The sequence below is a fragment of the Narcine bancroftii genome, chromosome 1, assembly GCF_036971445.1.
Source record: "Narcine bancroftii isolate sNarBan1 chromosome 1, sNarBan1.hap1, whole genome shotgun sequence".
Lineage (NCBI taxonomy): Eukaryota > Metazoa > Chordata > Chondrichthyes > Torpediniformes > Narcinidae > Narcine > Narcine bancroftii.
Window position 1 is genome coordinate 290215986 of NC_091469.1, and position 24002 is coordinate 290239987.

The window sequence follows — 24002 nt, forward strand, 5'->3', positions numbered from 1 at the left end:
AAATGCTTCACCTGTTTAAATGCTTTTTTTTTTGAAAAGTGTTGTGAATCTGTGGAATTTCCTGTCCCAGAAGTTGGTGAAGGCCAGATCATCAGGAATATTAAATATGAATATAGATAATAATTTAAAAGACAAATCAGTTATGGGTAACTGGCTCAGAATAGATCAGGCATAATCACACTAAATGATGGGTTAGACATAAGGGGCTGAGTGGCCTCCTATTCCTTTGCTCTTGTGTTCAGTGCAAATTTCTATTGCCGTGAAACATTGCAATAGCATGGATCTCCCATTTCAATTCCCCATCCCATTCCCTTGCCGACATGTCCGTCCATGGTCTCGTGCACTTCCAGACTGAGACCACCTGCAAAGTGGAGGAACAACACCTCATCTTCTGTCTGGGCCCCCTTCAACCGGATGACATTACATCAACTTCTCCATTTTCTGTTAAAACTTACACCTACATCTTTGTCCCCCTGTCTCCATTTCCTCCAGTTCTGATTCTCTCTATCTTCCCATTTCCCCTTTGTCTTCTTTCTTGGAGCTAATATCACCTCTCACTTTTCCTCTTATCATGCCCAATTGAAGAAATCTTTTGTCTGTTGATCTGTACTCCTCCCCCTCCCTTTGTTCCCTTTTCCTCAGCCTTTTAATATAGGGCCCTGCCTGCTTTTCACTCATACCTTGACGTTTCAGGACTGAGTCCTTCCTCGTTAATATATCTTTACTTCCTATGGACGCTGAGAGACTGGCTGAGTTCCTCCAGTGTTTAGACTTCTAGTACCAAAGCATTATGGTGCCTAAGGCCAGCTGTGTGTGGTTAAATATGGATGAAATGCTTCCACATAGACCGATTTTTAACATCTTAAAATATGCTTCATAAAAAATGTTATCAAGTAAATGAACACAGTTAGCGTGGGAGAGGAGCTGCACAGTTACTGTAGCAGTTGGCGCAACACTGTTACAGCACCAGCAATTGGAACCAGGGTTCGAATCCCACACTGTCTGTAAGGAGTTTGTACATTCTCCTCACATCTGTGTGGATTTCCCCTTGGGCTTCAGTTTCCTCCCATCGTTCAAAACGTACCAGGTGGTCGGTTAATTGGGTGTAATTGGGCGGCACGAGCTTGTGGGCTGAAATGGCCTGTTATCGTGCTGTATATCTAAACATAAAAACATTAGATTTAAAAAATTTAGAAAAAGCTGGAAACACTCAGCAGGTCAGGGCACCATCTGTGGAATTCAAAACAGTTAATGTTTTGGGTCAGATCTTTGGTGAGAGCTGGGAAGAGAAAAAAGATGTTAACTTTAAGTTGCAGAGAAAGTAGAGGGGGGGGGTGGATAATGGGAATATTTTTGACTGGGGGAGGCCAAGATCACCCTAATGATAATCTGATGAAGCTATCTGGTTGCTAGATAAATAAGGTAAAGATCTCATACTTCCCTTTTTCACCATGTGCAGGACTTATTTTACATTTTCAAAAGCTGGTGGAGTGTTGCTCATTGCTTGCTTTAAAGCAGTGGTTCTCAACCTTTTTCCTCCACTCACATTCCACTTTAAGGTACTTTGTGATTAGTAAGGGATTGCTTAAGGTGGGATCTGAGTGGGAAGGGAAGGTTGAGAATCACTGCTCTAGACCCAATTGTTACTGAAATATTTTGCTTGAGGAAAATTGTCATTGGCCCATTTCCTTTGGTTACGAAACCGTCCGCATAACAAGTCAATTAGGGACAATTAAAACAGTGGTTTTCAAACTTTTTTTTCCACCCACATCCACCTTAAGCAATTCCTTACTAATCACAGAGCACTGATGACAGAGGAAATACTCAAAGAGATATATGAGTGGAAAGAAAAGGGTTGAGAACCACTGGGTTGTCCTGACCACGTGATAAGGTGCTTTAAAATGGCTCACAGCCACTCTCCAGGATACCAAGTTTGCTCTGTTAGATTTGAACAGGGATTTCTCAAGACTCATTTCAAGATTCTTTTATGGTTATGTAATAAAACAGACAATATAATATTACACAAAATTTCCTTTTGTTTCCCATAAAGCAGACAAAGAGTTTCCATTAGTATTGCCTGACGCTCCTTACAGTAAGGCAATTCTGGCATTTTGCCAGAATGTTCTTTTCTTTCCCCCCCCCTCCCTAATTCTATTTGATGAAAAATTAAGTCAATGATGCAGATCAGCATGAAGCAAATGTATGATAATTATCTGTAATTGTTTGAGCATGTAATTTCACAGCAAATGAGGTATTGAGCCTGTTCCACTATGAAGTAAGGTCAAGGCTTGTCTTCCTTATGTCCATTTTCCTGTCTTAACCGCATTTGCCGTCAGTAATGGTGAAGACCCAACTGCGCTGGGTGGGTCATGTCTCCAGAATAGAGGACCATCGCCTTCCCAAGATCGTGTTCTATGGCGAGCTCTCCACTGGCCACCGAGACAGAAGTGCACCAAAGAAGTGGTACAAGGACTGCTTAAAGAAATCTCTTGGTGCCTGCCCCATTGACCACCGCCAGTGGGCTGATCTCGCCTCCAACTGTGCATCTTGGCGCCTCACAGTTCGGCAGGCAGCAACCTCCTTTGAAGAAGACTGCAGAGCCCACCTCACTGACAAAAGACAAAGGAGGAAAAAGCCAACACCCAACCCAACCCACCAATTTTCCCCTGCAACCGCTGCAACCGTGCCTGCCTGTCCCGGATCGGCTTGTCAGTCACCAACGAGCCTGCAGCAGTCGTGGACATACCCCTCCATAAATCCGCGAAGCCAAGCCAAAGAATGGTGATTGATTATCCCCCAGTTTGAAAGCTGTGCACATTCAGGAAATATTTGCAGGTCATCCCAAGTGGGAATTTAGAAACAATTTCTTAAAATGATGGCAGGGATGAGATGGTTTCTGTGATGAGTTGAACTACTGTTGCTGCAAAAAAAGGAAGTTAATACTTGTTCTGATGAAAGTATGGGAATTTCGCTGAAGAAAAAGTCCACTTGATTGTGTAACATCATAACTTTGAATTTGATGATGAAAAATACAGAATGAAACCATAAGACAAGGGAGTAGAATTAGGCTATTCAGCCCATCAAGCCTTCCCTGCCATTTAATCACGAGCTGATCTATTTCCCCACTCAGCCCCACTGCCCGGCCTTCTCTCCACAACCTTTGATGCCCTGGCTAATCAAGAACCTATCAATCTCTGTCTTAAATGCACCCAATGACCCGCCCTCCACAATGACCTGTGCCAACAAATTCCCCAGATTCACCACTCTCTGGCTGAAGAAATTCCTCCACATCTCTGTTCTAAGCGGTCGCCCTTCAATCCTGAAGTTGTGCCCTCTTGACCTAGACGTTCCCATCACGGGAAACAACCTTTCCACGTCTACTCTGTCCACACCTTTCAACAATGTTAGACCATCCACTTGCCCATGTCATTCTTCTCAAATTATTTTCCACTTCAAGTTCATAGAAACATAGAAGATAGGAGCAGGAGTAGGTCCTTCGAGCCTGCTCCGCCATTCAACAAGATCATGGCTGATCTTAAAGTTCAGTACCCCATCCCCGCCTTCTCTCCGTAACCTTTAATACCCTTATACTGAAGAAATAGATCTAATTCCCTCTTAAATAGATTTAATGAACCTGCCTCTACTGCCCTCTGTGGCAATGAATTCCACAGATTCACCACCCTCTGGGTAAAGAAATTCCTCCTCATCTCGGTCCTAAATGGTTTGCCTTTTATCCTCAAACCATGGCCCCGGGTTCTGGATTTTCCCATCATTTTTAACATCCCATCTGCATCCATTCTGTCCAGTCCTGCCAGAATTTTATAGGTCTCTATGAGATCCCCTCTCAATCTTCTAAACTCCAGCAAGTACAATCCCAATTTGTGCAATCTTTCCTCATAAGTCATTCCTGCCATTCCAGGTATCAGCCTGGTGAATCGCCTCTGCACTCCCTCCATTGCAAGAACATCCTTCCTTAGATAAGGTGACCAAAACTGCACACAATACTCCAGGTGGGGTCTCACCAAGGCCCTGTACAGCTGCAGTAAGGTATCCTTGTTCCTATACTCAAACTCTCTTGATATGAAGGCCAACATACCATTTGCCTTTTTAACCGCCTGCTGTACCTGCATGCTCACCTTCAGAGACTGATGTACAAGTACCCCTAGGTCTCTCTGCACTTCCCCATCTCTTAATTTTTTTTTAAACTTTATTTAAAATTTTATGACATGAATAAAATAAAAATTACATTTAAAGAAATAATAAAAAATAAGATAATAAAAATTAGAATACTACATCATTAAACTACACAAATTAACCCCCCCAATAATTATAACACAACATTAATCATCTAATTTAAAATTAGTCCAACCCTCCCCCCCAAAATAAAGAGTGAAGAATTAATTAACAATGTTGTAAATAAAATAGAAAAAACCCCACTTACAAAAAAAAGGATAAAACTTAACAACAAAAAAAATTACTAACAAAAATGAAATCCACTATAAAACTAAGTTCAAATATTAAAATCATATATCAACCACATATCTGTTATACAAAAAATCATAATTAATAATACATAAATACAACATTTCCATTAATACCAAGTTTCCTTTATAATTCATCGAGAGAACAAAAACATCCCTTAGAAAAACAAGATCAGATAAACTTTTTATTCCCTTCCCCTCCCCTTATATAAAAAAAGAAAAAAAAAGAAAAAAGTTCAAACTCTTATAAAATTCTCCATATTCTTCATTTATAACATCTTCAAAATTCTCTATCGAAATTAACTTAATTTTATTAAACTCTTCTCCCTCAATGTATTTGTACTTGGTTTTCTTCTTTTTCTTCTTATCACCTTTCCCCTCATCTTCCTCTTCATCTAATTCAACATCCTCAATTTTTGACTTATTATCTTCTGTGACATCATCCTCTTAAAAGAAAGAAAAAAAAGAGAAAAAAAACCCCAAAAAAAGAGAAAAAAAACCTCCTAATTCCCTCTCAATTACAATCAGAAAACAGAGTTTAAAAAAATTATTTATTTAAAAAGAATAATTTAAAAAAACCTTCACTTCTTAACCCAAAAATTAAAAAGAAAAAAAACAGGTTGGAGGTCACAACTACCTCCTCCTGTTTAAACTGCCCAAAGCAGTAACTCCCCCAAAATATTGGGTGTGAGATAACTCACAGGTAGCTGATGACTTCTGGAAACTAGTGCCCACCCAGTTCCCTCTCCCAACTCCCATTTCATTAAACTAACATCATTATTTAAACTATTTAAACTCTTCTCAAAAAAAAAGATAAAAGATTTATTTTTTTTAAATCAACGTTACCACTTCGGTCACCATTGCTTCCATTTCTTTTAAAAAACTGGATCCCACCTTACATCTCTACTCTCTTTGGAGACCTTGAAGGACTACATCGTTCCTGAAACTGCATGATTGGTAGAGACTGAACAAAGTCCATAACCTCTTTAGGATTGTCAAAGAACTTTGGCTAATTTCCATCCTAAAAAATCTTCAGTGCCGCAGAATACCTGAATGTTGCCTTATGTCTTTTTTTCCACATCCGTTCTTTCACAGAATTAAATTCGCGTCGTTGAAACATAATTTCTTGACTCAAATCTTGATAGAAGAAAACAGGATTATTCTGAACCATCAAAGGAGATCTATTTTGCTGGGCATTTCTAATAGCCGTATGTAAAATTGTCTCTCTGTCACAATAGTTTAAACAACGGATCAAAACAGATCTTGGATTCTGTCCTGAAAAAGATTTTCTTCTTAAAACTCTATAAGCACGTTCCAGTATTAAACCTTCAGGGAATATATCCTGTCCTAACACTCGTGGAATCCATTCAGTAAAAAAATTTTCTTGGATCTGGTCCTTCTATGCCTTCTGGCAAACCAACAATTTTCACGTTGTTCCATCTAGATTGATTCTCCAAATAATCAACCTTTTTTGCTAAATTTTTATTTTGGATCTGCAATGTTTCAATTATTCTATTTTCATCTTGAAGTTGATCCTGTGCATCAACTAAACCTTGATCACACATTTCAAATCTCCATCGCCACCCCTTGCAAAGCATTCCAGACACCCACAACTCTGTGATTAAAAAAACAACTTACACTTGATGTCTCCCCTAAATTTTCCTCCCCTCACTTTGTACAGATCTCCTCTAGTGTTTACTACTCTCACCTTTGGGAAAAAGGTGCCACTTTCAGGGAGCTATAGATTTGCACCCCAAGATCCCTTTATACACAAATGCTTCTCTGGTTCCATCATTAACTGTTTACTTCTTGCATTTAAATTGCCCAGCGCAACACCTCACGTGGCCTAATTAAGCTCCATCTGCCATTTTTCTGCCCACATTTCTGGTCTGTAGGCTGATGAATCTTTTGGGAATCTTCCTCACTATCCACAATTCTGTCAATTTTTGTGATGACTGCAAACTAACAGATCAGCCCACATGCATTTTTATCCAAATCACATGTGTATCACAAATAGGAGAGTTCTTAGTACGATCCTTGTAGAATTCCGTTGTTCACTGATCTCCAGTTAGAGGTACACCCCTCCATGTCGCTACTCTCTGTCTTCTATGGCCAAGCCAGATTTGAATCCAATCTTCTAAGTGACCATGGATCCTATGCCTCTAACCTTCTGGATAAGCCTGCCATGAGAAACTTTGTTGAAAGCTTTATTGTCCATGTATAAAACATCTTTTGCTCCATTTACCCTAAACATCGTCATCACCTCCACATAAAACTCAAATCACTTTTGTAAAGCGCAACCTCCCCTTCATAAACTCATGCTTGACTATCCCTAATAAATCCATGTTTTTTCCAGATGTGAGCAGATCCTGTTCCTAAATGTCCTCTCCAATAATGTAAAGCTTACTAGTCTATAACTTCCCGGTTTGTCTCTCTTGCCCTTCTTAAACAGGAACAACTTTTACTTTTCTCCAGTCCTTTGGGACCTTGCCTGTGGTTACAAGGCCTCAACAATCTCGTCTCTAAATAACCTTGGATAGATCTCATCAAGCCCTTGTATCACCGGGGATGCTATAATTGGAAGACTAGAGTTGGAGAGATTTTGAAGTCGAGATGGTCCCTGTTCTGTAGGTTCCTTCCACTCTATTAGGAAATTTGTTGCAATAAGGGTGAGCCTTACAGTAGTGAGGAAGATTGAGAGACCGTTGGTGTGATGACATTACCTAGCTTAACCTCATCCGGCTTGGGATCAGTGTGTGGAGACCCCCAAAAGTGAGAATCGCGTGCCAGAACCAAATTGAGCCTTGTGTGTCTCCCAGCTGGGAATCAGATAGTTACCATTTAAATTACCTTCTATCATTTTGTGTTCATTAGCAAATTTTTTATTAACTCTGCATGCAATTTTTTTTAGTGAATTCCACGTCAATTTATTTCTAACTTTTGTTTTGCTAGGAATGTCATACATAGCGGCCATGCTGCTCATGAACATGCAGGAGGAGGACGCGTTCTGGGCTTTGGTGGTCCTTCTAGGACAGAACAAATACCTTGCAGGATTTTATGAACATTCTTTGGACACGTATGTGTCTTTAATTATAAATCAAGTGAAAGAATGTGTGCTTATATGCTTGTGTGTGCGCATGCTTGTCTCTATCTAGTGCTCCCCAACTCTGATTTGTACTTCCACCGTGCCTTCCACAACATTATACAAAAGTGCTTTACAGTCACCTGAGAAGTCCAGCTGTCATTGTAAGAACATAAGAAAGAGGAGAAGGAGTCGGCCATTCGGCCCCTCGAGCCTGCTCCGCCATTTAATGAGATAATCATGGTTGATCTGATGATGGGCTCATCTCCACCTACCTGCCTTTTCACTATGTCCCTTAATTCCCCTACTAGTAAAAATCTATCCAACCTTGTCTTAAATATATTTACAGTGGTAGCCTCCATTGCTTCCATGGGCAGCGAATTCCACAAATTCACCACCCTCTGGGAAAAGCAGTTTCTCCTCATTTCTGTCCAAAATCTGCTACCCTGAATCTTGAGGCTCTGTCCCCTAGTTATGGTCTCCCCACCAATGGAAATACATTACCCACTTCTATCTTATCTATGTCTTTCATAATTTTATGTTTCTATAAGATACCCTATCATTCTTCTGAATTCCAGCAAGTATAGTCCCAGACAACTCAATCTCTCCTCATAGACCAATCCCTTCATTTCTGGAATCTCCTCTGCCCTGCCTCCCAAACCAGTAAATCCCTCTTGAAGTAAGGAGACAGAATTACATGCAGTACTCCAGATGTGATCTCACCAGTACCTTGTACAGTTACAGCATAGCCCCAGCCCCCCCCCCCCCCCCACCGCTCTTAAATTCCATCCCTCCAGCATTGAAGGCCAACATTTCATTTGCCTTCTCGATAGCCAGCCGCACCTGCGAACCAACCTTTTGTGATTCGTCCACAAACCCTCCCAAGTCCTTCTGCACGGCAGCATGCTGCAATCGCTTGCCATTGAAGTAATATTCTGATCTTCTATTTTTCCTTCCAAAGTGAATATTGTAGTAGCAAGTTGGTGGCTCAGCAAACTTCCCAAAAGGCAATCCAAATTTGAACAGATACTCTACGCTCTATTGTGGCAATGGTTTGATGATAAATTTTGGCAGAGACACCAGGACAATCTGCTCCACAGAGATAAGGCCAAAAGATTATTTACCAAGTGAAAAAGAACAACCTCCCAAATTGTGAGTGATGGCCTTCATAGTGAGTATGAAATTGGAAGAGGTGCATGAGTATTAGAGCCAGTACCACCAGACTGAGGAACAGCTTCTTCCCATGGGCAGTGAGAATGGTGAATGCCCAAAATAACTGCTCACACCAACCCTCCGAGACTCTCGTATTTATTTATTTATTTTTATAGATTAAATACTTGTCCTGCATGTGTATTGTTTGTCTATATGTGTGTGTTATGCCTGGATGTGTGTCTGCGTGTTTTTGCACCAAGGACCGGAGAACGCTGTTTCATCGGGTTGTACTTGTGCAATCAGATGACAATAAACTTGACTTGAAACTAAGTCTTCTTGTGAACCTGTAAATTAAAGTTTCGAGTCTTTGTCCAAACTATTTGACTTAAGATGAAAAGGCAAACTTCAGATGTCCAATAGACTACCAGCATCATTGTAAATTGTAATTTCATTGAGTGAAAATTAGTGCTTAAAGAAATAAAGCAAGTGTTTTTTTTTTTAACTAATGCCTTAAATTTTGTTGAAAATTTTGCCCAGTTGCCCCATCATTTTGGTATTAAAGCCTCAGAAGTTATGTGCAATATTTAAAAAGTCACACAGAATCAGGTTTATTGTCATGAACATGTGTCAAAATTTGTTGTTTGGTAGCTGCAGTGTTGTGAATTACAGGTGCAAAATTGCTATAAAGTACAATTCATAAATAGAAGATTTAAAAAAAATTAATAGATTAATGCAAAAAGAAGAGAAAGTGAGGTCATGTCTGGGGTTCATTGTTCGTTCAGAAATCTGATGGCGGAGGGAAAGAAGCTGTTTTTGAATTGTTGGGTATTCATCTTCAGGGTCCTGCACCTCCTTCCTTTTTAAAAAAAAATATTTAATTGTTTGCATCATTACAGGAAAAAATAAATAAAATGTTAATCAAATATCCGTAGCTAATGATACAAAAAAAAGTACTTTTATATATTTTCTCCCCATCCCCCCTCACCCAAAAGTAAGAAAAGGAAAGAAAAGAAAGAAAGAAACACCTACCATTTAATATACAATAATATTTGCATAGACAATCATTAAATTTCTAATTAATAATTAACAGGAGTGGATAAGATAGAAGAGGTGGATGGAAAATTATCCATGAAATCCATATATGGTTTCCAAATAGTATAAAAATTTTCAACTTGATTCCTTAAACTATACGTAAATTTTTCCAAAGGTATACGATTTTGCATCTCATTATACCATCTACTTAATAACACTTCCTTATCATCTTTCCATGATATCGCTATACATTTCTCTGTAGTTGCTATTGCAATACTAAAAATTTTTCTTGGTATTTGTCCAATTTCAATTTTATATCATTTTCATAAATGTCTCCAAGTAAAAATATTCTTGGATCCTTTGACTGCACCTCCTTCTTGATGGTGGTAGTGAGAAGAGGGCATGGCCTGAGTGGTGAGGGTCCTTGAGGATGGGCTTGTGTTGTTATTATTATACTGTGTAATATTACCATAGAAATGCTTTAAATAAAAAAAAATGAAAGGATAAGTTAACAGAAAGTGGAACCTTTAAGCTTGTGCCTTAAGACCTCATCAAATACCACAAGATAAGCTTGGTTGCATCAAGTTCTTATTGATTGTTACTGAATAGCTAATATCACGTTTTGAAGACAACGAGAATGGGCAACAAATGTGTCCCTTGCCTTCAATGCTCAGATCCCAACAATTAATTTGAAAAAAACCAGGATATACTTTTTTTTTAGAGACATAGCAGCACAGTTTGCCTAGTGGTCAGGGCAATGCTGATACAGCACCACCGATCAGGACTGGCATTTGTACATTCTTCCCGTGCCTGCGTGGTTTTTTTTTCCAGAGGCTCCGGTTTACTCCCATCTTTTGAAACATATCGGGCGTTGTAGGTCAATTGGGTGTAATTGGGCAGCATGGGACTCGTAGGCCGAAAGGGTATGTTGCCATGCTGTATGTCTAAATTAAAATGAGAGGCTGCAGGTCCTGCAACCAGGAGCAAAGTACAATCTTCTGGAGGAACTCAGCAGGCCAGATAGCATCGGTGGAGGTAGAAGGATGCCTGAAGGTTTAGGGATCAACTCGAAACGTCAACCATCCCTCTACTTTTGTCGAGTTCCTCTACCACAGAGTTCTTCCAGTTTTTTTTTTCCATATTCCTTTCTCAACCCAAGATGTTGGCTGGTGTTTATTTATTCAATCCTAGGAAAGACTACGCAGTGTAATTAAATGGGTTTCAATTGAAACACTGAATCATTGAATGGAGCTGTTACATGTCCCAGGGTTTAGTGCAGAAGCTTGATTTATCTCTTCTTGAAGCTATTTAATTAGGTAAGGAGGGGTTTTTTTTTTCATTACTCTGTTAATTGAAGCAACAGTCTGAGAAGTCACTATATTCAATTTTTTCTGCATTTTTTTAACGTGCATTTATATGTTAAACTGAAATTCCAGGTTTTTGTTCAGATATATTTCCTTGTGTTTCAATAAAGATCAAGGGAGTTTCCCAGTGTTGTTGAAGAACAAGCCATTTTTTTTTCTCTTTTTCAATATTTTTATTGAAATTGCACATTGAAAAATAGAGTGTATAAGAATACATATTAAAAGTCAAAAAATAGTACATTACACTTAGATCATACCAGTTCATCCAAGGTACCCACATTCCCAATGAAGCACATTGTATTACAGTAAAAAAAATCTAAATCCACTACCAAAAACGAAGCTGTTTGGCAATGAGAGAAAAAAAGGATTCCTAAACAAAGTAATAAATAACCTTATAAGTCAACACTTCTGCTTTCATTTTAAATTAGAGATTCTGAAAACAATTCATAAAAAGTCCCCACAGTATTTGAAAATTTTAATTCAAATTGGAAATTGAGCATTGAATCTTCCCTAAATTTAAACATGACATAATGTCACATAGCCATTGAGCATGAATAGGTGGAGCAACGTCCTTCCATTTGAGCCAATTTGTCCACCTAGTCATAAGAGAAAAAAAAAGCTAATACATGCAAATTAGATGCCATTAGAATTATGTGTCTCTCCAATGATGCCAAACAAGGCACTTAAAAGGATGAGGCTTAAAATAAACTTTAAAAAGTTCAGCAAAAGTTTGAAATACTTCATTCCAGTATTTCTCAAGACTGGCATGTCCAAAACATATGAATTAATGAAGCATCTCCATTGTTGCATCTATCACAACGAAAAGATACATCCGCATAAAAACAAGATAATTTGACTTTGGACTTATGAGCCCTATGGACTACTTTAAATTGCAGGTGGGAGTGATGATCAGATAAAGATGTGGTATTAACCAATTTTAAAAATTGCATTCCAAGTTTCTTCATAGATTAAAAACTGTAGGTCCTGTTCCCAGTTTCAAATTTTTTAATTTTAAAATGTTTAAAATTTTATCTAAAAGAGCCTCTCTTATTCCCAACAACATGCCATGGATGTTAGATATTGAACCGTTATATAAAAAAAGTTGTAAATTAAAAATTACATCTATTAAATTCTTAACAGAGCTCATAGGGAATCTATGTAATTGAGATAGCAAAAAAATCTCTAATCTGTAAATAATGAAAAAATAAGTATTTAGTAATCTATATTTAACTGAAAGTTAATCAAAAGAAGCAAGACTTCCTTGGACAAATAAATCTTTAAAACATTTAATGCCCATTCTATACCGTTCTTTAAAAGTTATGTCAATCATGAAAGGTTTAAAGAAATGATTAGAAAAAATTGGACTAGAAAGAGAAAATCCCATTAAACCAAAATGTTATTTAAATTGTATCAGATCCTCAAAGTATGTTTCACCACTGGGTTATCAGTTAAAGATCCTCCGTGAGGATCCGAGAATGGAAATAATAGAAAATTTTGTAACAAAATTAGATTCCAGAGAGACCCATATTGGTAATTCTGCCTGACCTGAAGAAGAAAAAAAAGAATCTTGGGGTTGTTTGTGATGTCATTTATGTACTCTGACAATAAATCAAAATCTGGTCTGATCTTAGTTGACTGTCCAATGCTCTCCATAGATGCTTCCTGTTATGCTTGAACTGCTTTGTGCCTACAGTTCCTATTTACTCAAGATTCTAGCATTTGCAGCTCTGTATTTCTCTCTCTGACAAAGCATTTGGTCATCAGCATTAATGTCTATACATGGTTTGGTGTCAGATCTTTTTTTTTGATTGATTGTTTGCATGTGAAGCACCTTGGGATGCTCTGATACAGGTTCTGTTTCAATACAAGTTGCTATGCTTGTAAATCTTTCTGCCTCACGTTTTTGTCTGCACATTGAAATGTAACTGTTTGCTTTGCAGAATCCAACGGCATGCCAAAATCTTTCAACAGCTGCTGAAGCACCGAATGCCCCGTCTCTGGCAACACATGGTAACATCTCTTTCATAAACCAATTGTAGTTTTTATAAATCCAATAATGAATTGAGGAGAATGCCTTTACCCAGAAATTGGTGAGAATTGGGACTTGCTGTCATTGGAGTCAACAATTTTAGCTGGAGAAGAAAGGAAGAGAAGGTTATGTTAAGATGGTGAGGTGAGGGGGGCGTGGCAAGATGGTGTAAGGAACAGACGTGCCTTCCAGTCCTCTCCTGACTCTTTGTTATTGTTTTGTCTACAAGTGCCCGTTAAAACTTTTTAAAAGTCTAGAAATAGTTAGAGGTGTTGAATTAGTTTCTAATGGTACAACTGCTGAAAAGAAGTAAAAGAAAAAGGCAACAGATCGTTAGGAAACTGCATTTCCCGAGGTTATCTGAGCCTAGCTGTTTACAAGAAGCCAGGACTCAGCGTGGAATGGATCCAGGAAGAGAGGTACAAGATTCAGCAACGGAGCTCTGCTCTTTATCGGTAGGGCTCTTTAAAGATGGCGCCCGGTAGCCCTTGGAACAAAGGGCTAGCCAGGCGCTGTGCGCGTGAATCAACGCCCGCTGTGAGCGCTGTCAGTGAATCTTTGATAGCTAGAACAGCTGGGACGCTGCCAGCTGAAAACCCGACTCTGAAATTGATGTAGCGGTGGCGCTGCGAAATGCACCACCAGTAATGAAGACTTCAACAGACATCGATGTAATGAAGGCATTTGATATAATATGGGTTAAGGACAACCCTGGCCATCAGCCACCAGATACTGCTGAGGAGGTTGTGGCAGGGGTTTCCACACGCAGTCATACTGTAAGAAAAGCAGTTAAATCAAGGGAAGGAATAGAAGACCCTTTTGCTATACAGAAACAGCAAGATCCTATTGTGCCTGAATCTATTCCAGTAGATATGCTTATTAAGAATCTTGAATCTAAGTTATCTTCTACAATAAAAGAAATAGGTAAGGCTTTAGTTCAAGTTAATACTAAGCTTAATACTTTGGTGGACATTAATATCCAACAGATGGTTGATTATGGAGCTTTTAAGCTTGAAACGAGTGAAAGACTTGATGTTTGTGACCAAGCCATAGTCGAGGTACGAGATCAAATACAAGATGTAAATAAAACAATTGAAACTTTACAAATTCAGAATAAAAATTTAGCGAAAAAGGTTGATTATTTGGAGAATCAATCTAGACGGAATAATATAAAAATTGTTGGTTTGCCAGAAGATATGGAAGGAACAGATCCAAGAAAATTTTTCACTGAATGGATTCCACAAGTGTTAGGACAAGATAAGTTTCTGGAAGGCTTAATATTGGAACGTGCCCATAGAGCTTTGAGAAGAAAGCCTTTTTCAGGACAAAATTCAAGACCTGTTCTGGTTCGTTGTTTAAATTATTATGACAGAGAGACAATTTTGCATGTGGCTATAAGAAACGCACAACAAAGAAGATCTCCCTTGATGGTTCAGAACAATCGTGTTTTTTTTAACCCGGATTTGAGTCAAGAAGTTATGTCTCAACGACGTGAATTTAATCCTGTGAAAGAAGTGTTGTGGAAAAAAGGATATAAAGCAACATTTAGATACCCTGCAGTATTGAAGATTTTTCAAGATGGCTATCAACCAAAATTTTTTGATAATCCTAAGGAAGCTATGGACTTTGCTCAATTGTTGCCAATTATGCATTTTCAGGAAAGATGTAGTCCACCACGGTCTCCAAGGAGAGTGGAGACGCAAGATGGAAACCGAATTCCAAGAAGAAATGGAAACAATGGTGGTCGGAGTGATAAAGTTGATTTTAAAAAAAATTCTGAGATTTCAAATAATGATGATAGTTTAATGTGAAACGGGAGTTGGGAGAGGGAGCTGGGCAGGCATCATTTTCCAGAAGTCATCAGCTGAGTTATCTCACACCCATTACCTTGTGGGAGTTACCGCATTGAGCGGTTGAGACAGGAGGAGGTCGTTGCAACTTCGGCTTACTTAAAAAAATTAAAAGTTGATGTGGCTTTTTTGCAGGAAACTCATTTAACAGATAAGGAACATTTGAAACTTAAACGTGAATGGGTTGGACAAGTTTTCTATTCTTCATTTAATTCAAAGGCGAAAGGAGTGGCAATTCTGGTGCATAAGAATTTACCATTTCAATTACAGAATGAAGAGAAAAATGGAGGAAGATTATTAAAACTGAATTGTACAATTTTTAATGAGGCTTGGACTTTGCTTGATGTTTATGCTCCAAATGTTGAAGATACAGCTTTTATTGTAGATGTGTCTTTATTACTTGGACAAGCAAATTCTAATGTGATGATTGGGGGAGATTTAAATGTGGTATTGGTGCCTTTATTGGACAAGTATCCAAGAGTAATTAAGAAATCTAAGATGGCAGTACAAGTGACTAATATGATGAAAGATTTGAATTTAGTTAATATCTGGCGAAGACTTAACCCTACAGAGAAAGATTTTTCTTTTTATTCTTCGCGTCATAATTACTTTTCAAGAATTGATTATTTTTTAATTTCAACACATTTGCAGGATAAGGTTATATCAGTGGATTATAAGGCAAGGTTGGTCTCAGATCATTCATTATTATTATTAGAATATCAGAGTTCACAAGATGTTCAGAGAACTCCAAGATGGAGATTTAATACTATGTTATTACAAAAACCAGAATTTATTAGTTATTTAAAAAAACAAATTGAGGATTTTATTAGTAATAATGTTAACTCTGTTTCTAGTCATTTTGTTTTATGGGACGCAATGAAAGCTTTTTTACGAGGTCAAATTATTAGTTATGTATCTAAAGTAAAGAAAGAGAGAATTAGAGAGATTGAAGATTTGGAGAAAAAGATAACTGTTAGTGAAAAAGAATTTAAAAAAAAATGCTACTGAAATGCAAAAGAACCAGTTAACTAATTTAAAATTAAAGTATAATGAATTACAAACATATCGATTTGAATGTTTAATGAATCGAACTAAACATAAGTTTTATGAATGGGGCGAGAAAGCTCATAAAGTTTTATCATGGCAGTTAAAAAAAGAACAATTATCCAGGATTATACCAGTAATTAGAAAAAAATTGGGTATTACTTTTAGACAAAAAGAAATTAATGAGGAAAGATGTAAGTGAAGATGCAATAGATTCTTTTTTGAAAAATATTAATTTGCCACAGCTGAATCAAGAAGATAGACAAGAGTTGGATAAATCTTTTACAGAAAATGAAATTGAAATGGCTATAAGAGATATGCCAAATGGAAAGGCACCCAGTGAAGATGGGTTCTCTATAGAATTTTATAAAACTTTTTATGTTGATATATCTTCTATTTATAAGAATGTAATACAGCAAATTTATAAAACTTTTCAATTACCTGAATCTTGTTCTAATGCAATAATTACGGTTATACCAAAAAAAGATAAAGATCCTTTACAGGTTTCTTCTTATCGACCAATATCGTGGTTAAACGTAGATTACAAAATTGTAGCTAAAGTTATGGCTAATAGATTGGCTCAATATTTACCTAAAATAATGCATAAAGATCAAACAGGATTTATAAAAAACAGATATGCGTCTGATAATATTTTGCGACTAATTACTTTGATAAATAAATTTAAATCTCAAATGAATTATCCAATAGTGGTTTCATTAGATGCAGGAAAGGCTTTTGATAGAGTGGAATGGAAGTTTTTATTTAAAGTACTTGAGAAATTTTGTTTTGGTTCTTCATTTATTGGATTGATAAAGGCTTTATATAATAGTCCGAAGGCTAGAGTTGCTACAAATGGACAGATCTCAGAATCTTTTGATTTAACAAGGTCTACTAGACAAGGATGTCCATTGTCACCTGCTTTATTTGCTATAGTTATTGAACCTTTGGCATAGTTAATACGTCAAAATGAAAATGTTAAGGGTATGAGAGTTTTGAATGAGGAATATAAGATTAATTTATTTGCACGTGATGTTTTATTATATCTGGTGGACCCTGATATTTCTTTACCAGCAATTCAAGAATCTTTAGAAAATTATGGTCAATTATCTGGTTATAAAGTAAATTGAGCTAAAAATGAAATTTTTTCAATTTGTAAAAAGATGATTATTCGATTTATAAAAATATTACAAAATTGAAGTGGACAAAGCAAATTAAATATTTGGGAATTAATGTCAATACAGAATATCAAGATTTATATTCAATTAATTACCTTCCCTTAATAAAAAAAAAATTAAACTAGACTTGATTAGGTGGAACGACTTACCTTTAGGTTTATTGGGGAGGATTAATACTATAAAAATGAATATTTTTCCTCGGATGCAATATTTATTTCAATCAATTCCTTATTTTTTTTTTATTTTTTTAAGGATTTATACAAAGCAGTTAGAGAATTTTTATGGAAGGGAACATTTCTGAGGGTAGCAATTAAAAAATTGATGTGGGACTTTCAATTTGGAGGTTTGAGATTACCCAATTTTCAATATTATTATGAGGCAGCTCAATTTAAATTTCTTAGTGCATTAATGAATATGGAGGATCGCCCAGTTGGGCAAAGATAGAACTGGCAGTTATTTTAGAAAAATCTCCACATGAATTTTTGTTTTGATGGAATAAAAATTTGTTACGAATTTATGATGTACCAATATTGAAACATTTATTGAATCTATGGATGAGTAAACTTGATAAAATGGGGCTTAAAAATAAATGGTCTGGGCGATTGCCATTATATAATAATCAACTTGTTCCTTTTACGGTCTCCAATATCACTTTGAAACAAAGGGAAAGGAAAGGAATAAAAAACTTAACTGATTGTTTTTTTGAAGGACATTTTTGTTCTTTTGAGGAATTATAAAGGAAATTTGGTATTAGTGGAAATTCTGTATTTGTGTACTATCAGTTAAGATCATTTGTAAAACAGATATGTGGTCGGCAAATGACTTTATTGCCCGAAACTAGCTTTGAGAAATATGTACTTTCAATACCAGAAAAGGGGTATATATCTGATTTGTATGGTATTTTACAAGAAAATGAAAGTAAGAAAGATTGGGATAAAGATAAGTTGAAATGGGAAAAAAATTTAGGTTCTACAATAGCTGAAGAAGCTTGGATGGAAATTTGTCAAAACAGTATTTGGAAATTGATTAATGCTAGATTAGCGATGATTAATTATAATTTTATATATCAATTATACTTAACACCAGAAAATGGTTTTGTGATCGATTGCAACAGTTTTGGAAAGGTATTCAATCTATATTTAATAGATTATATAATATTTGTGTTGTATTAGATCCTGATATATTTTTATTAGGGAATATGCAATCATTAATTGATTTAGGATTAAATGATTATCAGATTTCTTTTATCTATTTAGCTTTAGCAGTGGCCAAGAAATGTATAGCGTCTACTTGGAAAGATAGAAATACTAACTTTGGACTGGTGGTATTTAGAGATGAAGTCTTGTTTAATTATGGAAAGGATATCTTTTTCAATCCAAGATAAGATGTCTTTTTATAAGTTGAAGTGGACTCCATTTGCTAAGTATATGCAATTAAGTTTGATTTAAGTATGTTCTTAGATGTGATATTTTAGATTTGATAAATCTTTTTTAAATTATTTTTATTTGTTATATTTTTTTTCTTTTTGTGTGTGTTTTTTTAAAATATATAATATTATTAATTTTACTAATTCTTCACTCTTTAATTTGGGGGAGGGGAAGGGTGGTTTTTTTTAATATATATAGATTTTTAGTTCTTGCATATGTGGGGGGGGTAAGATTGAATTAAGTTGGGTTATTAATGTTGTATTGTAATTATATTATTTTATTTTATATCTTTTCTTTAAATGTAATTTTTCTTTTTATTCCTGTGATTAAAACCTTTAAATAAAGTTTTTAAAAAAAGATGGTGAGGTGAAACATACAGGAGGACCTGTTAACGTAGAACATAGTACAGCATAGTATAGGCCCTTTTGCCCTCAATGTTGTGCCAACCTATGTATCCCTACCAAAGAAATAAACCTGACCTACCTCATTACTCTCTATTTTTCTTTCATCCATGTGCCTGTCTAAAAGTCTCTTATGCCTGTTTCTGTACTTTATGTTAGAAGTTAAAATTGCACTTAATTACAAATCTACCTAGTTTGCCATTTTGCATGAAGGTAATGCTAACTCCTGTGTTAAATTCTCAAACATTCCTTTCTCTCACATTTTGAATCATTATTAACTGACACATTCTGTTATGTTCTGACAGGAGAACTTGAAAGTGGCTCCATTATTGTTCATTACCACTTGGTTCCTGACCCTTTTCACATCCTTGCCTTGCTGGGACACAGTGTTGGCAATCTGGGACTTGATAATTCTAGACGGTAAGTGCGGCACCTTCGAAAAAATGTGGCAAATTTATTCACAGCTTATGTGCATCCGCACAGACGGGCCAATCTTGGATGTTTTCACAAAGATAATCTTCAATCTTCCAAGCTTCATAATTCAGCTTTGTCAGTAGAACTGCTTAATCTTACAGTACAGGAAGAACTATGCTTGTGTGGGCTATTCAATATTCCACTTCTCTCCTTCAAATTTTAATTCCTGCATTTTATCTTTTCCCTGAGGAGTTTTTATTCTGCTTTAATCATGGACAGGCATTCTGTGTTTTAACACCCCACTGTATAAAAAGAATTACTACCAACCCAATTTTCTTGCCAATAATCTTAATGTGATACCTCCTCTGAGCAGTTGGATCAGATTTTATGATATTGAAACTCTTACTCCTTCCCCAGCAGCCTTTAATCAACAGAAAAGACTGCTTTGGTTTCCTTTTGGTAGAGAGCTATCCATTTAATCCTGCTGCCTCATCTGCTCCTTGTAACTTTGTACTTTGTTTCCTTGAAGAATTTATCCGCACGGAGTTAAATAAGAAAATCTCCAGATAACAGGGGTCAAGTGCAATACACAAAAGTGCTGGAGAAACTCAACAGGCCACACAACATCCATAGGTCCATAGAAAGTGCAAGGCAATCAGTGTTTCAGGCCTGAACCCTTCATCGGGAATGAATTTACCCATTTCTCTTTATTGAGAGTTTCTACTGAATTTTCTTCCAACATCTTCTCAAGTAGTACATTCCCAATCACAAAACCTTGGTGCCCACCACCACATACCCCCACTTGTTCTCTTGTTAATCATCTTATATTTATCCTCTGACCTCTCTTCCTCAGGATACATTTTTTCTTTTTGTAAATAACGGCTCACTTTAAAATTTTAAATTTAGACATATAGCACGGTAACAGGCCCTTCCGACCCACGTGCCACCCAAATATCCCAATTAACCTACAACCCCTGTATGTTTTGAAGATTGGGAGGAAACAGGAACACATGTAGGAAACCCACGCAGACATGAGGAGAATGTACAAACTCCTTTCAGACGGTGCAGGATTCTAATCCGGATTGCTGGTGCCGGAACAGCACTGCTCTAACTGCTACACTAACTGTACTCAGTATCTTCTTCACTTTTTCGAATACTTGTAAATGCAATATATGTGTCCATTTGCCCAGTTCCATATTTTGATCAATCTGTTAAGGATTACACTCTTGCCTTAGGTGCAGGAAATTCTGGGTTCAAATCTCATTAGCCCATGCCACTGTCCCTCCCTAGTGCCGTCTTTCAGATGAGGAATTCGATGCCCTACCCTTTCCAGTTACTTGGTTTATCCTCCCCTCCCCCTCCGCGCATCCTCCTATGGATGCTGTGAGACCTGCCGAGTTCTTCCTGTGATTGTGTTTTTAACTTCAATCACAGCGTCTGCAGCGTTTTGTGTTTCACTCTCAGTTACCGTAACTGAAAGATTGGAATTTTGTCCGACTTGTCCGATAGTTCACCTCTCAAGTAACATATTCAGAACAATTTGCTGTCAGATATTTTGTTCATTTGCTGTCTTTAAAATATTTCTCACTCCAATATGCTGCATAATAATTTGACTAGAATCAGATTACAGTTGTAAAATGCTTTGGAACATCCTGAAGATGTTAAAGCCAATTTTGAAAACTATGTTTGATCATTTCCTTCCTTGCATGCATGTAGTTTCTTCCCCAGCTTGTGTATTCAGTGGGAAGGGAGTATAGGTTGTACCTCTCTTATCCAGTGCTCTGTGGATTGGCAACTCCCATAGTCCAGCACGTTTGAATCTGCTGCCATTAGTACAAACTCCTTACAGACAGTGCGGGACTCGAACCCAGGCCCGATCGCTGACGGTGTAAAGGTTGAATTGACTGGAGCAATGAGGGCTGTGGGATCAAACAGAAGAGGGGTTAAGACCAGCATTGATCAGTCATGATCATGTTGAATGATGGGCTGGTTTGAAGGGCTGATGTAGCCTTTCTTGCAATTTATTTGTCTCCTTGATTCCTTTAGTAAAGACATAGTCAAGATTCACTAGGACTTTGTCTGAGATGTAATGTTCCAAAAGAGGAATGACCATTCAGAGACACATCACATTATAAAGAGATCAGATAGGATAGATAGTGAGAATCTTTTACCTATACTGAATACATCTAAAGCCATAAGACTGTAAGATATAACATAAGTGGAAGTAAGTCATTCATCTCATTGAGTCTGCACTGCCATTCCATCATGAGCTGATACATTCTTCCACTCAGCCCCACTCCCCTGTCTTCTCACCATAATCTTTGATTCTCTGATTATTCAGGAGCCCACAATGGGAGCACTGGATGCAGTGCACCGTTGTGGTCTCCTCTGCGTCGGAGAGTCTGGATGCAGACTGGGAGATCGTTTTGTTGAGCACCTCGGCTCTGTCCGCTGCAATAGTGTGGATCTCCCAGTGGCCACCCATTTCAATTCTCCATCCCATTCCCCTGCTGACATCTCTGTCCATAGTCTCATATACTGCTAGACTGAGACCACCCGCAAATTGGAGGAACAACGCCTGACTGGGAACCCTCCAACCGGATGGCATTAATATCGACTTCTCTAGCTTTCATTATTCCCCCCCCCCCCACCTCTTCCCCTGTCACCTTCCCCTATCTCTGTCTCTCCATTGTCTCCTTTCACACAAACATGATAAGTTCTTACCTCACCCCTTATGATATCCAATTAACACCTTTTGTTGGTCTGGATTCCTCCCCTAGCCAGCATTGTCTGAATTCTGAGAATTTCCGAGATTTCCAGCTTCTGGCTTATTCCTTGAAGAAGGGCTCAAGCCCGAAACATAGGCAATATATCTGTGTCTCCTGTAGATGCTGAAAAGACCTGCTGAGTACCTCCAGCATTTTGTGTTTTTACTACAACCACAGTGTCTGCAGACTTTTGTGTTTCACTTAGTGCTGATGGTACTTGATCATTGGACGTGGACGTGGGTTCTGACTTTATTTTAGATTTTGCAATTTAAAGGAAGAACGCTTTAAAGCAGTGGTTTTTCAATCTTTTTCTTCCCACTCATCCCACTTTAAAGAAGCCCTCTGCTATCAGTGCTCTGTGATTAGTAAGGAATTGCTTAAGGTGGGATCTGAGTGGGAAGGGAAGGTTGAGAATCACTGCTCTTGACCCAATTGTTACTGAAATATTTTGTTTGAGAAAAAATTGTCTTTGGCCCATTTCCTTTAGAGTTATGAAACCATGCACATAACGAGTCAATGAGGGATGATTAAAACTTTTTCTTTCCACCTTAAGCAATCCCTTACTAATCAGACACCCATGGCATAGGGAATAGTTAAGGTAGATGTGAGTGGAAAGAAAAAGGTTGCAAACCACTGCTTTAAAGGAAATAGTTACCACTCATAATTATATTTTGAACCAATTACCATTTTTCTGTTTCCCTTTTTCATAAAACATGCCAAAGTGTGACATTTTAAATGTTTGTGATAATAAAATGCTGTTGCACAAGATGCATCACAAATGCAGTTTAATCATATTTGTTTGAATAGATCTAAACAAATGGAGGTTAATCCTCCATACAAGCCTCCTCCGATCTCTTTTCACCTGCCCCCCATCAGCATTTCCTTCTGTTCCCTTTTCCTCCTGATTCTTTTTAGTGCTTCGTTATTCCCTGTGGGAGCAGATGCGACATTCTCACTGCTCTCTTGGTAAAGAATCCCTTGTTAGGTGTGTTGATTCTCCTATTCTGATCATTCAATAGTTAGATACATGATCAGTAGCCAGTTTTTATTCGTAAATTGTGGATAAAGATCTGAGGTTTTGTTGACATACCAGGAAGATTTAAGCCGCTGTCCCATATTCCCTCAGATTAAACAACTAGGCCATTTCCGCTGCCCTTGACCCTGTCATGTTCCAGAGGGAGGTTTGCAGCTGAAGACATTTATCTGTAGATTTAATTTACAGAAAGCAGTTTGAAAACAATGCTGGCTCTGATGAGCCTGAGATTTAAAAAAGACGGCACAGCAATAGTTATCAAAATACAACACTTCCTAAAAAAGACAGTGAAGCTGGATCAGGGGAAGAGTTAGGCTGGAGAACAGTCAATGTCAATGCTAGATTCTGCTGATCTTGCTCTGACTGCAGTGACAGTGTTCAGTGGTAAAAGAACTGAGCAATTATAGTGTTGACAAATTGAACAGCTTGGGACTCCTTAGGAAAGATGCATTACGGGTATTCTGATAGAGGAAATTAACATTTTGAAAGAGTTACAGAGCTAATCAGCACTGAATCAGTCTATTTTGCCAACTGCATTCACAGCTAACTGTTTGGCAATCTACCATTTCCCCCATTAGGACCATATCCTTCTGTGTCTTGCCTCTTTAAGTATTGTACTAAATGCCTCTTCAACATCATAGCTGCATCCAATTCCAACACCTCCTCTGGCAGAGTTGGATGGCACAAACATGGAGAAGTTTTCAATTTTGCTCAAGACCAGAATCATGGAGATAAGATGGTCCCTAATTA

The 24002-nt window shown here is 37.4% G+C and overlaps 1 protein-coding gene across 1 annotated transcript in view; it reads left to right on the forward strand.

Annotated features, from left to right (window-relative positions):
• Positions 1-24002, forward strand: part of LOC138756814 (TBC1 domain family member 10A) — a 125132-nt gene that overhangs the window by 38926 nt on the left and 62204 nt on the right. Inside the window, exons 7-9 of the mRNA XM_069923235.1 lie at positions 7434-7557; positions 13052-13121; positions 19343-19457. Of these exons, the coding sequence (XP_069779336.1) occupies positions 7434-7557; positions 13052-13121; positions 19343-19457 (309 nt within the window). The remainder of the gene's footprint in view (positions 1-7433; positions 7558-13051; positions 13122-19342; positions 19458-24002) is intronic.